At 38.8% G+C, this 15,454-nt stretch overlaps 1 protein-coding gene across 3 annotated transcripts in view; it reads left to right on the forward strand.

Annotated features, from left to right (window-relative positions):
• Window positions 1-975: 975 nt before the first annotated feature.
• Window positions 976-15,454, forward strand: part of Tbpl1 (TATA-box binding protein like 1) — a 35,111-nt gene continuing 20,632 nt past the window's right edge. Inside the window, exon 1 of one of the 3 annotated variants that reach the window (XM_063232970.1) lies at window positions 976-1,237. In XM_063232970.1, the coding sequence (XP_063089040.1) occupies window positions 1,116-1,237 (122 nt within the window). In that variant the 5' untranslated portion in view covers window positions 976-1,115. Of the gene's footprint in view, window positions 1,238-1,361; window positions 1,425-15,454 lie in introns of those variants that run through there. The other 2 variants (XM_063232971.1, XM_063232972.1) reach the window with 2 other exon arrangements.

Raw genomic sequence — 15,454 nt, forward strand, 5'->3', positions numbered from 1 at the left:
AAGGCTTCTCACCATCTCTACCACCTATGACTAAGTTACCTCTATATGTTAAACAACTTCATTTCCCAATTCCAGCGGTCATTTCTTACATGAATCAATAGCCTTAGTTTAAAAACATACTATGTATTCTGACATTACAATGTATTGTTTCCTTGCTGGCATTTGAGTAATGAGACACATTACAAAAGCAATAAAGTCCATAGACTTTATCTCTTTGTCTTTTCTCCTTTGAAATTATTTCTTGGTCAGAGGAAGGACGCATCAGATAATGTGTTTCAGTAAGTGTGATTGATAGGAAATGGTGGTACAGTGGAACCACATCACTTCCAGAGTGAAGCAAATTGTTGACAAATCCATGACAAAAGGGAGTCCAGAATAATTGTTGGGGCTTGATTCCATCTCCTGGTCCCCTTGAAGGCCAGCGCCCCCTAAGGCCATTAGAATTGTCACTCTTAAAACTGACTTTTCAGCAACGGCAGTAGCCATTAAAATACAACATTTCTCCAACTATTGCCTTGGTAATTTAGATCATGTTAGTCTCCAGCTTAAAATTCCATTTTCCCTAGCACCTGGAAAAAAAAATCTAAATTCTTACAGTCTATAAGGCACTGACGATTCTGGGTCTCTGACGTTTGACAAAAAAAAAAAAAAAAAGTCCAGGTATAGTATACGCTATGCGCAAGTTTAAATGTACCTGTTTAGAAATCAGCTAAAAATATGGAAGGCATACATCGTTTTTCAAAACCTTTTCAAGTGGTTCTCAAGCAAAGCAGTCCGGCTCGACGCCCTATGGCACCGCCCTCTTACATCCGCCCAGACCAGCGAGAGTGCGGGAGGGCCCAACTCCCGGACTAGGAAGGAGGAAGGAAAGGAGAGGGCGGGGCGGGAGAAAGTGACGGGAGCAGTGAGAGCCGGAAATGAGTGGCTAGCGAGGCGCCCAGGAGCGCCCCGTCCGGTGACGCTCTAGCCTCCGCGCGCCGTCTCTATGCTCTCCCGCGTCTAGTCTATTTATTGTCGCGGGGAAGCAGCGGCCGCCCTGTACCCGGAACAACAAAGCCGGGAAGACAGAGCCCGAGCCTCGGGGGCTCCTAGTAACGGGCCGGGGCGGGAGGTCCATGGAGACTGGGGAGCGCGCTCGCCTCATCCTCATCCTTGTCCTTCAGCTTCTGCTTCGCATCCGACGCAACCGGCAGCAGCGCTGCCGCCGCGTCCTCTGTGGCCGCTCGGTCTTCCCACGGTAACCCCGCAGGCGACCCTGGGCGGGGGAGGCGGGCACCCGGCGGCTTGAGCGCCCGCTGCGGGAATTGTGGGCGCGGGACTGGAGGGCGGGTGCTGGGGGGTGAGCGTGCGGGGGCGGTGACTGAGGAGAGCAGTCGAGAGGGGGAAACTGGCCGGGTGGCGGAGAGAGGGTCGCGGAGGACGAGGTACGGTATTTGGGCATCTCATTAGGGCTAACGGGTGGGGGTGGGGCTGCCCTGCCGGGGCGCCTTTCGGAGCTTGTGTAGGGTGAAACACCACTGGGAAAAACCGGGAGGCGAGATTTCCCTATCTGTTTCTGTAGTGCCCTCATCCAGGGGTAGAGCCACAGTGCAAAGATGCTGGGGATCCATTGCTTCACAGTAAACTTCCAGCGGCCTCTCTGCAGCGGCGGGAACGCGCCCAAGTAGCGGCTTCTTGAGCTCCTAGTCTGGCAATGCCAACAGCCCCACTTTATTTTATTATTGTTATTAGCCAAAATTAGGTTTGATGAAAGATTTGGAGCCGAGTAAAAGAAAATGAATTGTAGGTAGAGCTGAGCATAATCGCTTAATATTAGCAAGTACGAGCTCGAAAAGTAAATGAGAATGACGGGTTTTTAAAAAAGCTTTGCTGCCGAGATGTACATCTTCATCTCTCTCATTGGAATAAGATTCAAACTGCAGACCATACACATCTTTGAGCTCTCTGACTGCATCTGTCACCTACAGTTCCAAAGCGACGTTGGTAGTAACCAATGTGCTTGTAAATTTAGGATAACATGCCTTAAAATTATGCTCAAGAAAAGAGAACAAGCTTGGTATGGGGCGTATATGTGAAGAAGCAATGACAATTTCCCTGGGGAAATTTGAAAAGCGAATTATAAGCAGAAAGTGCAGTTACCCTGCTTTAATTTGCAGATTCTTTCAAAGTTTGAGAAAATGGCAGTTCCTTCAGATAAAGAACTTTCAGCATTTGTCTGATTGAAAGTATTCGGTTTGATATACCCAGTTAAATATTCATCAGTTTATGTCGTGTTTTTAGCCATGCATCACAAACTACTTAATGATTTAATACTTTCCAAGACCCATTTTAGGTCAGTAAATGAGGTTTCCCTGTGGCACACTGGGAAGGTCACATATGCATCCTACAGTGATAACGTTTTTGTGGTCAGTGAGAACAAAGCACTCTATATAAATGGAAGATTAATGATGAAAATAAAATTGATAAATCATAGAGACAGTTATGTGAAGCACAGCTTCTGTTTGTCCCCCATGTCTTTTTTTTTTGGCAAGGCTGGCTTCTCTTGAACAAAAAGACATTATTTTTAGCCTGGGTGTCCCCGGTCTTTAGATTTTGTACCGACAGTCTCAGAAACTGTAATGACCTGCTACTGTGTACGCTCCTAAATAAGAGAGAGCTAGCCAGAATATGGAATTTTTGAGTCAAGCGTTTTCATATAAAGCTTTTAATCAGAAATTTAGGTTCAATTTCATGAAGTAATTTCGTGTATGTGCAAGGTGATGGGCAGTTTTCTTTAACAAGAATAGAAAGTGTCAACATTGGAAAATATATTGCATCTTAAGACTAAGAAGAAAAATTCAGTATTTTTGTCTTTGGATTAACGAGTTAAAGGATGTTGTTTAATTTTTCATAAGGCTGTTCTGTGCAAGATATTCTGGGATGACCCACGGCCCCCCACGTTGTGGATATTAAGTCCCAGGATTTATTTCGTGATATGACGCATTAAGAACTCCCTGGAACCTCGGGGTGCTGTCAGACTCATTCCACTTTGAACTTACTGCCCTGTCCCTTCCTATTTGGAGTGTGTGTGAGCGTGCATGGGTGGGCTAGATCCTGTCTTAACCTTTTTTAAAAAACCCAATTCTTGCTTTCCTTGCTGTGCCCCAACATCCCAACATTTGGTGTTGTCTTGATTCCACCATGTCTTACATCATGTCTCATGAAAAATGATTGCTTTATGCTGTTAGTATGTTTTTCTTTTTGTTATGGGCCTTTTAGCATATGTCTTTGTGAAAATATTTGTACCTTTCAGAGTAAAAGGAATTTTGAAAGAAGTGGTAATACTGTACTGTAATTGTACACATAGTCATTCTAAGTGAAAGTGTGTTTAAAAATAAAATAACTCAGAGCCTACTTTGGGTTTTAAATTGAACTTTAGATTTTCATTATTCTTACTCTAAAAAACACTGTTTTCTGTATCAGTGTACTATGATCATTTTGCATTTGAATATTTGACTAAAAGTATGCTTGCCAAATTTGAGGAAATGACTTAAGCGTATTTCCCCACATTTTTCTTTATGTGGGAAAAAGTCACATCAGAATTGTCATGTAGAGCCAAGTGTGGTAGCTCACACCTGTACTTGGGAGGCTGAGACAGGAGGAGCAATGTGAGTTCAAGGCCAGCCCGCACTACATAGACCCTGTTTCACGAAACAAAACAAAATTTTTTCTATGTAAATGTATCTATGTGTAGAAGGTACAGAATTTTCTATAAAGTAGAAGCAACAGTGAAACATAGTATTTCTGGAGTATGTCATCACTTACGAATATATATGGCATGTTACTTTAAAATCAACAAATATTACATAACTATCTTAATCGATTTTGAGTACTATATTTTAATAAAGGAAGCCAGTAATAACCTGGTGGTTGATTTCCTTCTGTTGCATCATAGACTGTGATGAAATTATTGCTGTGAAGCCAGATGTGCGCACACCTGTAATCCTAACACTCAAGAGAGGCAGAGGCAGGAGGATTGCCATTTCAAGGCCATCCTGGGCTACACTGTGAGCTCAAAGCCAGTCTGAGCTAAAAAGGGAGGCGCTGTCTCAGAAACTCAAAAAAGGAATTATTGCTGTGAAAACAAAATTTTAAATTGATTTTAGAAGAAATAGTAGAATGTTTCTGAGTCAAAACCTTTAGTAGCTTAAAGATTTAGCTATATTGCGACACTTGAACTAGTAAATATTCCTTGAAATTTATTCCTGTTGTTGTACCTTTTATATGCCTGATGGCACTTGAGGTGTTCATAACTGGATGAGAGATGTTTTGCCCTTTGGGTGCTCTTTGTGTGCTTGTAGAAAGCAGAAAAATGACATAATGGGTAGCAAAAAGTGAAGACATGGTTTGACTTTTACATATTTTTATTACATACTGCTCGGTATTGTAGTTATTGGTGTGTGGATATCGTCTTGCCTGCTAAATTAGACATTTTTTGAAGGCCAGGACTATGAATCACCATCATGGTGTATGGTCTTATCCTATATTTGTATATTTTGAAGTTTAACTTGTTATGAGGTAGAAACCATGTTTTTTTTTTTTTTTATTTCACTTCAGATACTCACTAGTGGATGAGGTGAACTTTTTCAAAATCTAATTGATGCCTAAAATTTTAACTTTTTATCCTAGGGATGTAAACTATAAGCTGCCAACTTTTTTCAAATGTGATTAGTATTAAAAAAAACAATAAAAAGAACAGTTGACTGACATACATAACTTGAGTAGTCCAAGATTTGCTTTAGTCACATAACTCCCAGTTTAGGAGATTGAGAACCTTTATGTATGTACATCTGAGATCTTTTCAGGCTACATGACAAATTTGAATTCTGTATTTTGACACAGTCAGATCTTTCCTTAGGCAGATAAAATGTTTGTTCTTGTATAGTTATTAAAAAGTAAGATTCCAGAAATATGTCATTAGGGGAAAGGAATCAGGTCACATCAGAAATTCTGCTCAGCTGGTGTTTATTTGTGACTAACAGGTGATAAATAGAGAATTTGGATTACATGGCTAGTTTTATTACATACTAATAATTGTGCTAGAAATGTGTTGCCGGTGGTGCTATTAAATATTTTAAAACACTAAGACAATGTGTGGGACAGTTCCGATCTACCTTCAAGGAGAAATCAATAACAAAACTTAAATTTCACCAAAAAATAAAGACCAAAAGTTTAGCTGTTGGTTAATTTCACCATGCAGTGAATATTCACTGAAAAAGAATATTGCAAATTAGATCATGTGTTAAAGAGTTTTCTCAGGACATGTGCTGGTGACACACCTAATTGAATTGTTACATACTCCTTGATATTATAGTTCTTTGTGTGTAGATGTCATCTTGCCTGCTACATTATACATTTTTTGAAGGCCAGGACTATGAATCACTATCATGTTGTATGGTCTTATCTTGTATGTGTATATTTTGAAGTTTAACATGTTCCTAGGTGGAAATGATGTTTATTTTTATTTCACTTCAGATACTTACCTAGTGGATAAGGTGAACTTTTTTGATAGATGTATATGCACATTTTGAAGTTTTAACCCTTTTAGTATGTGGAAATGATACTTTGATTTCATTTCAGATGCTTATCTAGTGGATGAGGTGAACTTTTTCAAAATCTCATAGTTGATGCCTAAAATGATAGATAACTGGCTATAGACATTGGCCATGGTTTGTTTTGATGTAATTTGGTGAGGACTTCACATCTTAAAAGAAGTAAAGCAGAATATCTATTGCCATCAGTTCCAGAAAATTGGTTGTTTCCCTTTCTCTTCCTGGTAAATTGCAACTGTTTTCATTGAGACAAGTTTCGATTTGAATCAGTTACATTTCTTTGGATTAGCATTGGTATAACATTTAACAGCCTGGGCTCTGGGTCAAGCGGCTTGTGTTTAGCCTCATATCTCTGCTTGTTAGTGGTATGGCCTCGGACAGACGTGTTTCAGTGCCCTAAACCCCAATTTCCTCATCTGCACTTCCTCATTAGTACTGCCTCATAGGGCTTCTATGAGATTTAAGTAGAAATCACTTATAACTTTAGGTAAGAGCTTAAAAAATAATAGCAAATACTCTTAGTGGTACTAGATATTGCTTTGAAGGTGAAGTGTTAGATTGTTTGAATGCTGTGTTTCTTTTGTTTACAGGCTTTTATTAGAGTTTTGTAGGGTTTTGTGTGTGTGTGTTTCTTTTGTTTACAGGCTTTTACTAAAGTTTTGTAGGGTTTTTTTTTTTTTTTTAATCATGGACCATTGGACTTTGTGGTTAGATTTTGAGAGGGGAGGGTACTTTCTTTAAATTTCGAATTGTGACACAGACATCTGGTTATCACTTAGGCAGATGGACTAAGTAAAGGGCGACATCTATGTTTCTTGGAAAAAGAAAGCCAACAAAGCCTGGTCTGGCGCAGAGTTGCAGCTATTGAAATGCTATTTCCCTGAGGACTTGCCCGGTTGTTTAGCTGTGTGGGACTTCTGAATAAAAGGGATAGACCCCATTGGTTTCATGTAACAGAATTAGTCCTTCTTTAGAAGACTGTTGTTTTACTTACCTCACCTTATTTGGTGGTAAACTTGAACCTTGTTAGTGTCATCGTCAAGACATTTAACTTGAGTTTTCTGTGTCACTATATTTGCTCTAAATAGAAACTTCCTTGTAATTTTAGAAATGGCTAGAATTGCTGTTCTGCTCCAGTAATTCAAGTGGTCCTTGAATGACTTTGAAGGGTTGCAAAATTGTTTGTTTATAGTAAAGTTAAAACCAAATATGGAGGCTACCTAACCAAAGACATTGATAATTTTAGTTTTGTTTAGATTACTGTAGAGATAGTTAACTTTTTAAAATTAAATGTTTCATGTTAAACAATGAATTGCAGAATCTTTCCTGTTTTGTCTAATATCTATGTTTTGTTTTTAGTTGAAATATATTTCATAAAATACAGATTATATAAAATATATTATTAAAGTTATATTTGCCTTAAATATGTAGGTTAAAATTTTATACCGTTTTCTTCCATGAGTGCCAATTTTGTTTTAGTTGTTTTGTTACAATCCCATATACTCAGGAGATTGGCAAATACATGTTTGTGTGTAGAGGTGTGACTTTTACTTTTCTGTTTAAAGAGAGTGAAGTCTAGAGATTAGGTTAAGTTGAACTGCAAGATTGGCTATCATAGGCTTAGTTTTGATATTAACATTATCATCATAGTCATGAATTTTTGATCTAAAAATTATTGAGATAAGGGGAGAAATAATTTTTTTGGCATAACTATATATAGATACATATGCTCTGGTGTCTGTGTCAGGAAATTTTTAAGAAAGTCCGCCTCTAGGGTGTCAATACTGTTGTCTACAGTAAAACTTGTTTTGAGACTAGGATCTAACACATCATTAATGTTTCCCTACTGTACTTTCCACCAAAACCTTTCGGGAACCAGTGTTGTACCCTTCAGATAGGAAGATGGCAAAGCCAGTGTGTAACTCGAAAGCATAAATATGAAGATGGGTTTTTGATTTATGGCTATACTCAGCATTTATAGAACGTATGTGAACTTGAAGCTTCTGTGGAAGAAGAACCACTTCATCCTTTGTAATTTGCTGGATGCGATGCATAAACCCCAAAGCCTCTTTCTCTCACGCTTACAGCTACAGCGAGTTTCTTGTGTACATATATAGCCTAGAGAAATTGTATTGAGAATCCCTTCATTTTCTCTTAAGCTGAACATGTTGCAGGACCTTTGGTGGTCACAGAGTAGGATGGTCACAAGAGACACGACCTAACTAGTTTGTTAGATCTTCTTCAACAGAGATTTTGGTGCACTGATCTCAAAGGTACTGTTTTCTCTACTGTTGTGGGATATGAGGTCAAAGATGTAACATGGCTCAACAGATTAAAAAGCTGTATGAATAATTCCATCTTCTCAGCAGCATATTATTGAAATTAATCTTAGTCAGTATAACAGAAAACCTTTGGGTGGCCAGTAATTTTAAAGGTTCTACTTTAATGTACAGAACAAAATCATCTGTATAATGATAATCATGGGCCACCTAGTGGCATTCTACTGTACCTTTTCTTTTTAAATATTTGAAGTATAAATACTTACCGTTGCTTACAGTATCCAGTACAGTACCATGCTGTACATGTTTGTGGCCCTTGGTAGTAGACAGTACCATTAGTGTAGGTGTATAGTATAAGTTATATCATCTAGGTTTGTGTAACTCTATGCTGATGTTTATACAGTGACAAAAGGTGAGAAAGAAAATGGAATCATAGAAGTGCTAAAAGTCTACAGATAGTTTTAATTTAACTAATTTCTTATATCAAAATGTATTGCTGTATTTTAAAATTTCCTATAACACAATTGTTATTCAAGATTTGCAGGTCTAAAGTAAGACCAGTAATAAACTGCTAGGTTTAGCAGCACTAAGCTGAACAAACTGGAAAGTGAAATAGAGAATTAATAGGATATTGTTGGAGAACTGGAGTGGTTTGAGGCTCCTTGAAAATTGTTTCAAAGCATAATGCAAAACTGCTTAGATAAGTAATATATAAAGAATGCATGCCTTCTGATATACTTTCTCAAAAGAGTAAGTCTCTAGGATTCTTTTCTGTCATTGCAAAAATACTCTGCTCTTTCTACATCCCCGAACCTACATTTATTTCTTTCATTTGTTCTTAAATTACTCATTTAATCTAGCAACATTTGCTTAATTTTCAGGACCAAGTGCTAGTTACTGAATGAAGATCAAAAGACACACATTTAACAGAGTGTGGTGGTGCAAGCCTATAAGCCTAGCACTTGGGAGGCTGAGGCAGGAGGATCACTATAAGTTCAAGGCCAAGCTGAACTACATAACTATACCCTGCTTAAAAAAAAAAAAAAAAAAGAAGACTTTTCAATTAAGCAGTTCACTTCAGAGTGCTGCTAGTAGACTGTATAATACAGGCAAAACTTTTCACTTGCTGAGTGCTTTGCTAGGGTAACTTTCTGCATTTGACTCTTACCCTTCAAGATCTCATTTAAAAAATCATTTTTTCTTTTGTATGGTTGAAATGCCTTCTTTGGGTAATTCACCCTAAACTTTTCATTCTTTTTTGGGTTTTTGTTTGTTTATTTGTTGTTTTTGAGAAAAGGTCTTGCTCAGTAGTTCAGGCTGACCTTGAACTCACTATGTAGCTGGGGCTCACCTCAAACCAGCAGCAATCCTCCTGCCTCAGCCTTCTGAGTGCTGGGATTACAGGCGTGCACCATGATGCCCAGCTACTTCTTTCTTTTGTCATTTTATTTCTTAGATTACATTCTGTGATAATTTTGTTGGCCTTTCTATATGTTGCCTTTTTCCCACTGAGTTGTAGCTGCTAGAAGGGTTCTTTGCTTGACCATTTTGTTCTAGGCTGTGGTCCCATTGTATACCCTCAGATTCTGCATCACAGCAGTTACATGTGTGCAGTTGTAAGGGCTTCTTAGTAGAAGGAGCGGGAAAAGGCATTCTGGACAGGTGTACAATTGTGAAAGGGGGATGATACAAAGTCTAGACTGAGAGTAGATTAGGTTATAACAGGGAGACTAAAGGTGGGATGTGCAATGCATTCCAAACTAAGAAGATTAGATTCTATTTTGTCTGCCTAAGAGAGCCAAGACATGTTTTTCGCTTTTTTTGTTTTTTTAATTGGTACCAGGGATCAAACTCATAACTGCATGCTTGCAAGACAGGTGCTTATGCCATTGAGCTAAATCCCCAGCCCCAAGACATGTTTTTTTTTAAGTAGGAATGTAATATAGGAAGATAATTCTGGTAGCTTTTGATAGATGGAGTAGATCTTGGAGATTGCAAGCAGAGAATTTAATCTGAAGGCTGTAGCCATAATAACATACAAGTAACCCTAAAATAAAACTGTTGGTACAGAAAATAAGCTAGATTGGAATTTAAAAGTGCATAGGAGAAACATGGACGATAAAGATGATTCTGGAATTTCCACTCACTAAAATTAAGGGCCAGAACAAGTATTTTTGAGGTGATTGGTGAGTTTGTTTTGAATGTATTGGCTTAAAAATAATGTGCCTACTAGATACTTGGGAATACAGAACTAGATCTCTGATGAGTGAGGTTTGATGTAGGAGCCAGCCTTTAAAAACACATGGATAGCACTTGAAGCCTGAGAAGTTTTCTGAGGACCAGGATTTAGGGTTTTTATGGGTCTTACATGTGTTTGAGAATATCAGAAAAGCAGTGGCCTCCTCAGGCACACATGGGGATTCACATGTATACAATTTCTGGGGGCTTCTAGCCTCTGGAACTGTTGTTTTAAGCTTTTCGAGGACTGCTGTAGACTTCAGCAAAGAACTTTGAATTTAATGAACAGACAGAAATGTTTGAGATGGAGGAAAACTCCAAGGCCGGAGTGGGAGTGGCAAAGGAGAGTTTTGAAAGTCAAAACAGCGCAGGTTCCCAGCGCTTTCGGCTCTGGAGCCTTCCAGTAGGAGGGAGTTTCAGCTGCGCCACGGCCTCGGCCTCCGCGATGCGATCCATGCTCATTTGTAACATTTTGTACTATGGAGAGGCAGAAGGCAGATTGTGCCAGTTTAGAGCAGGAGTGTAGTTCAGGAAACAAGCCATGGTAAACAGAGTACAGAAATCTTGATGTTCTCTATGATAAAGAGTCCCTGATACAAGAATATGGCCCTTTGTAAAGACTTTCTGAAAGGGAAATTCCATCTTGGTTACCTATTATGGTGTTTTACCCAGTGGTTCTCAGCTGCCTGCCCATGAGAAACATCTTACAAATGACCTAAAGTTAGGACCCAGCCAAGGTCAGTGAAGTCAGAATGTGTGGGGAACCAGTGTTCTTGCTGTGATTTGAATATGGTTTCCCCTAAATCAGGTAACCCTAAAGTTTTATGTTACTGATATTAAGAGGATGAAATGTCATGCTAACCGTGGTGGTTAGGGAGTGGTGCCTTTGGGAAAGATTGGGTTTCGATGAAGTTATTAGAGTGGATTCATGACTGGGGACTTCATGGAAAACAACACATGGACTTTAATTAACACGTGGGCCCCCGTCTGGTCCTCTGGTACTCTGCATTGCAAGGAGGCCGTCACCAAAACTGAACAGGTTGGTGGTAGCACTACGTTCTTGAATCTCCCAAATTGTTTGCTAACTAAAGCTATTTTCCTTATACAATCTGTCTTTAGTATTTTTTTAACAATAAAGAAAAATTGACTAGACCAGAAAACTTCCTTATTCTTGTAATACCATCTATGAAAGAATTCTTAATTGAATGTTATCAAATTACTCACCTTACTGTTGTGCTACTTTAAAATCAGTGTTTCGGATTTTTTTTCTATCAGGAATTGAACTCAGGACCTTGCACTTGCCAGGCAGGGACTTATAATGTTTCTAATTTTAAATTTTAAAAACTGTCTTCGGACCTGTAGCTAAGCTCTCTGTATTATCTTTTTTGAGTGACATTCTCTTTAGTTCCTCAAATCTGATCAGCTTTGGTAAAAGGGCCTACGTGAGGGAAGGGTATCCATTTTGCAGTCCTGTTTTCCTTAATTACACTGTATTTTTTCACTCTGTGCTATGTTTTGACAAGAGAAGTTTGAATTTTACCGTTTTTCTAAAAACTCATTTCTTAGTCCCTTTCTTAACATGCTACTGATAACCCTCTGAAAATTATTAAAAGAAAACTGTCCAAATAGGAAATTTCACTCTTTTTCTTTGCTATACTTTCTCTTGATTAAATTTTTGATGAGTTGAGCGGTTCAGGACATTGCATTCACATCCTTGAAATAATAATCAGAGAACAGGAGGCCTGATCTTGATGTATGCTAACTCTTATGCCAACCAGAAGCTAGAAGGGAATTTGTTTAGTTCGTTAGCTACACAGTAATTAACATTTATACTTGCAAGTAAAATAATATTTTGAAAATTGTTTCAGCATTAATTCAATGGCTAAATTAGTTTTATAAATTACAGCTTCCTGTTACGAGTAATTAGGAAATACATCAAGCTTCTTCGTAAAGAGGTGGAATGTTTTAGTTTTTAAAATGGTAGTTTATATTAAGTGAAAATGGGAACACATGGAAGACCTTCTCAAGAAAACTGATACCTTACAAGTTAAATTAAGTGAACATCTTAATCTTAATTTTTAAATTGAATATCATAAATTACTGCACTTCTGAATTCCGTACTTTTATAGGTAATATCTTTTTCATTTCCTTCATGGCCTTCCCCTACACCTCCTACCTAAAGAAAAACTTCACAGTCAACTATTTGTTTTTGTTTGAAGTGACTTTTTGTTATCTTTTTCTTAATTAATGATTAAATTTAGGGGCTTTTTTCTCCCAATACTAATTTGACTTACTAGCTATATCTGAATTTTTAAAAAAATTTACCCTTGCTTTAAAGTTGAAGAAACATGGTCTCTTTTTGTATTCCGAAAACACAATTGCAGCCTCTTGAGGGGCTGCAATGATTAACTAGAAATCCTTTCCACTTTTGAACATTTTTCTGTCGATGGAAGATGAAGGGAGGAGGTAATAGTGGTGACAGTGGCAGTGGCTAACTGTAAAGGAGCCCTGTGCTGAGCACACTGCATGAAATTTTACTGCATGAATTTTCACAGCAGTCTCTGGTAGATTGAGTTACTGGACATAGCTCACAAATGAGCATAATGAGGTGGAGTTCAGTGCCTTGGCAACTTCCCCTCGGTCATCTGGGTCATAATGTAGATGTGGGTTTAACCCACGGTGTTCGTTGTGTGTGTGTAAGCACTGTTTTTTTAAAATAATCTCAAACTAACCGGTTAAGCTCTGTAGACTTTTTATTGAATGTGTGTAGTACCTTGGGAACCATGCTGGGATTGGGGTACAGAAGCAAGTGAAGTTTGATTGTGTTTCTAAGGAGTTCATTATCTAACCAGCGGACATGTAAATGGGAACTACTTAAAGTTCGAAGATAGTGTGCAAAGTTGCCATGATAAAGATAGACATGTAACCTGGCAGTGGGCCTTAGCATAGTGACGCTTGGCGCAGTCTCAGGTATCAGATCCCTCAGTTTCTTTCTTTTGTGTTTTTTGTTTGTTTGTTCGTTTTTTAATTTAGCAGTGATGATTTGAATTGCCTTCTGTACTTAGATTTCCAAATTTTGTCTGTAATCTAGACCTAGACCTATCCTGAGCAATGGACTCTTCTCCTATTATCTACTCTGTTCTCCTCCTGAATACCTAACGAGTTCCTTCTATTCAGTGTCTAGAGCAGTTGCCTGTAGTGCAAACCTGCACCTCCTCCGGTGTGTCTTGTGTCAGCCCGTAGTAGCTTAAGCTACAAACCTGAAGTCGTCCTCCATCCCCGTATTAATCATAAAGCCCTGTTTACTATGTCTCCTGAGAATGTCTCTGTCCACTGCCCTCCACCTTCAACCATCACCAGCCTCTGGACCACACTGTTGTACTGTGATAGTGAAGCCTACCAGAGTGTCCTTACCTTTTCTAGTCCTCCAATTGCCCAAATGGCAGTGATGCGTATTTTTAAATACAAGTCTGTATGTCATTTTTCTTGCTTCTCTTTTAGGTCACCAGTTCTCTTGGAGTAAATGTGAAATTCTGTAACTTGGAATAAGGCATGATTTGATCCCAACCCAAGTTTCCGCCTAATCTTAACCTTCCTTTTCTCTTCAGTTCCTCCCCCAGTTAGCTCTGCTGCCCCTCCTTCAGATCTGGGTAGTGCTTAGTCTTAGCTCAACACTGAAAGCGTGGTTTCTTTCCCAGGGCCTATTTACTGCTGGGTCCCTATCTTCTGGCATGGGGTCTGAGGGTTAGATTGCCAGTTCATTGTTACGGAACTAATTGAATGAAAGTAATGCAGAGCTTTACACAAGTAGAAGTTAGTTGCATGCAGAAATAGAGATAAATTACTTTCAGTAGAAAAAATAGATAAAGCTACATGTATGGGTATTTATAAATCAGTAAGAAATTTGAAAAAAATGTGAGAGAATCTCAAAGAAATACAGGTGATTAGTCTGCAGTAAAAAAAATCAACTAATTGAGTATGGTTATTTTTAATATCTCAAGTTATCAAAGATTTGTATAAAGTGCTTGTGTGGCAAGGTAAGACAGCATATGTATGTCTGTCTTGTTTAATATGCACAGATATAGATATGGATCTAGCAGCCTAAAAACATGTGCCTGTGTAAACAGAAAAAAACCTTAAATGTTTATGGGTGATTTATGGGTGGATTTTTTAACTATTTATATAACCAGAAATGACATTCTATCATCTTTAAGACAATTTACTTGAAATACTAAGAAATGCAAAATAAATCTTGCTTTTGCATATAATGAGGAATAATTGTGCCTAATTTCTCATCTTTGAGTTTGAATCCCTGAATTTAAAGTTATAGTCAGTAAGATATGGGTGGCTCATGGTTTACTGTGGTTTGCTTTACAATGGTGCAAAAACTTTGTGTTTTGAATTTCAAGCTTTTCCATGGTTAGCCGTATGCAGTGAGATACGCTTGAGATGCTGTGTAGCATCACTAAGCCACAGCTCCCCATCAGCCACTGAATCAAGAGGAGACTGCCAGTAGTCTATAGTGGACTGTGTTGCTACACTGGGCTGCTCAGTAGGCTTCAAATAGTAAGGTATTTTCAACTTAAAAGCCTATCGTAAGCCTTTTTCCCCTCTTGGTATCTACAGTAGTACATTAATTGAAATCAGTGTTAATATTAACATTGACTAATGTGACATTACTTTGATAGAGCTTGTGAGGTTTTCATTATTTCTCCTATGAAATGGATAGTATTATTTGCATTTTATAAATGAAAATAGGAGCAGTCAGTGCACTGTCACATACTTTCTGTTATAGTTAGGGGTTGTACACAGAGAACAATTAGAATCAGGACATGGAGTTTATAGTACTGTTTTATGATGGTCACTGAGAGTCAACACAAGAAAATGCAAGAAATCTATCCACAACACCAAAGACATAGAATGTTTAGTCAATGGCCTACATCCCATAGCAATGTCCCACTTGAGTCCAGATGAAAACCTGGAGCTCATGACAGTGCCTCCCATGAGTCCAACTGGAGGTCTAGAGCCCACAAGAAGGACTCACGCCAGTCTCTTACGGATCCATGCAGGGAAGGCCCAAAGGTCAGCAGTGGAAGCCAGAAAGTCCATGCTAGCTGGGTGAAGGAGCTGTGCTGGTGAGATAAGGGTTCTGTGCTGGAGCTGCGAAGTCACACTCACAACAAAGACCAGGGCTACCCTGAAAAGCACCACAGCCATCCTCAGTGACACGGAGGCCCCAAGCTCCTCTGATGACAAGCACAGTCGAGTACATGCCAGGAAGCCAGTGTGACGAGTTCATCCTGGAGACCAAATGGCACACGTCTTCCCCTCCAGAGCCAGGAAGCA

This window comes from Cavia porcellus, unplaced genomic scaffold (genome assembly GCF_034190915.1).
Source record: "Cavia porcellus strain 051 isolate PalLab524CR breed Dunkin Hartley unplaced genomic scaffold, mCavPor4.1 scaffold_22, whole genome shotgun sequence".
Classification (NCBI taxonomy): Eukaryota; Metazoa; Chordata; class Mammalia; order Rodentia; family Caviidae; genus Cavia; species Cavia porcellus.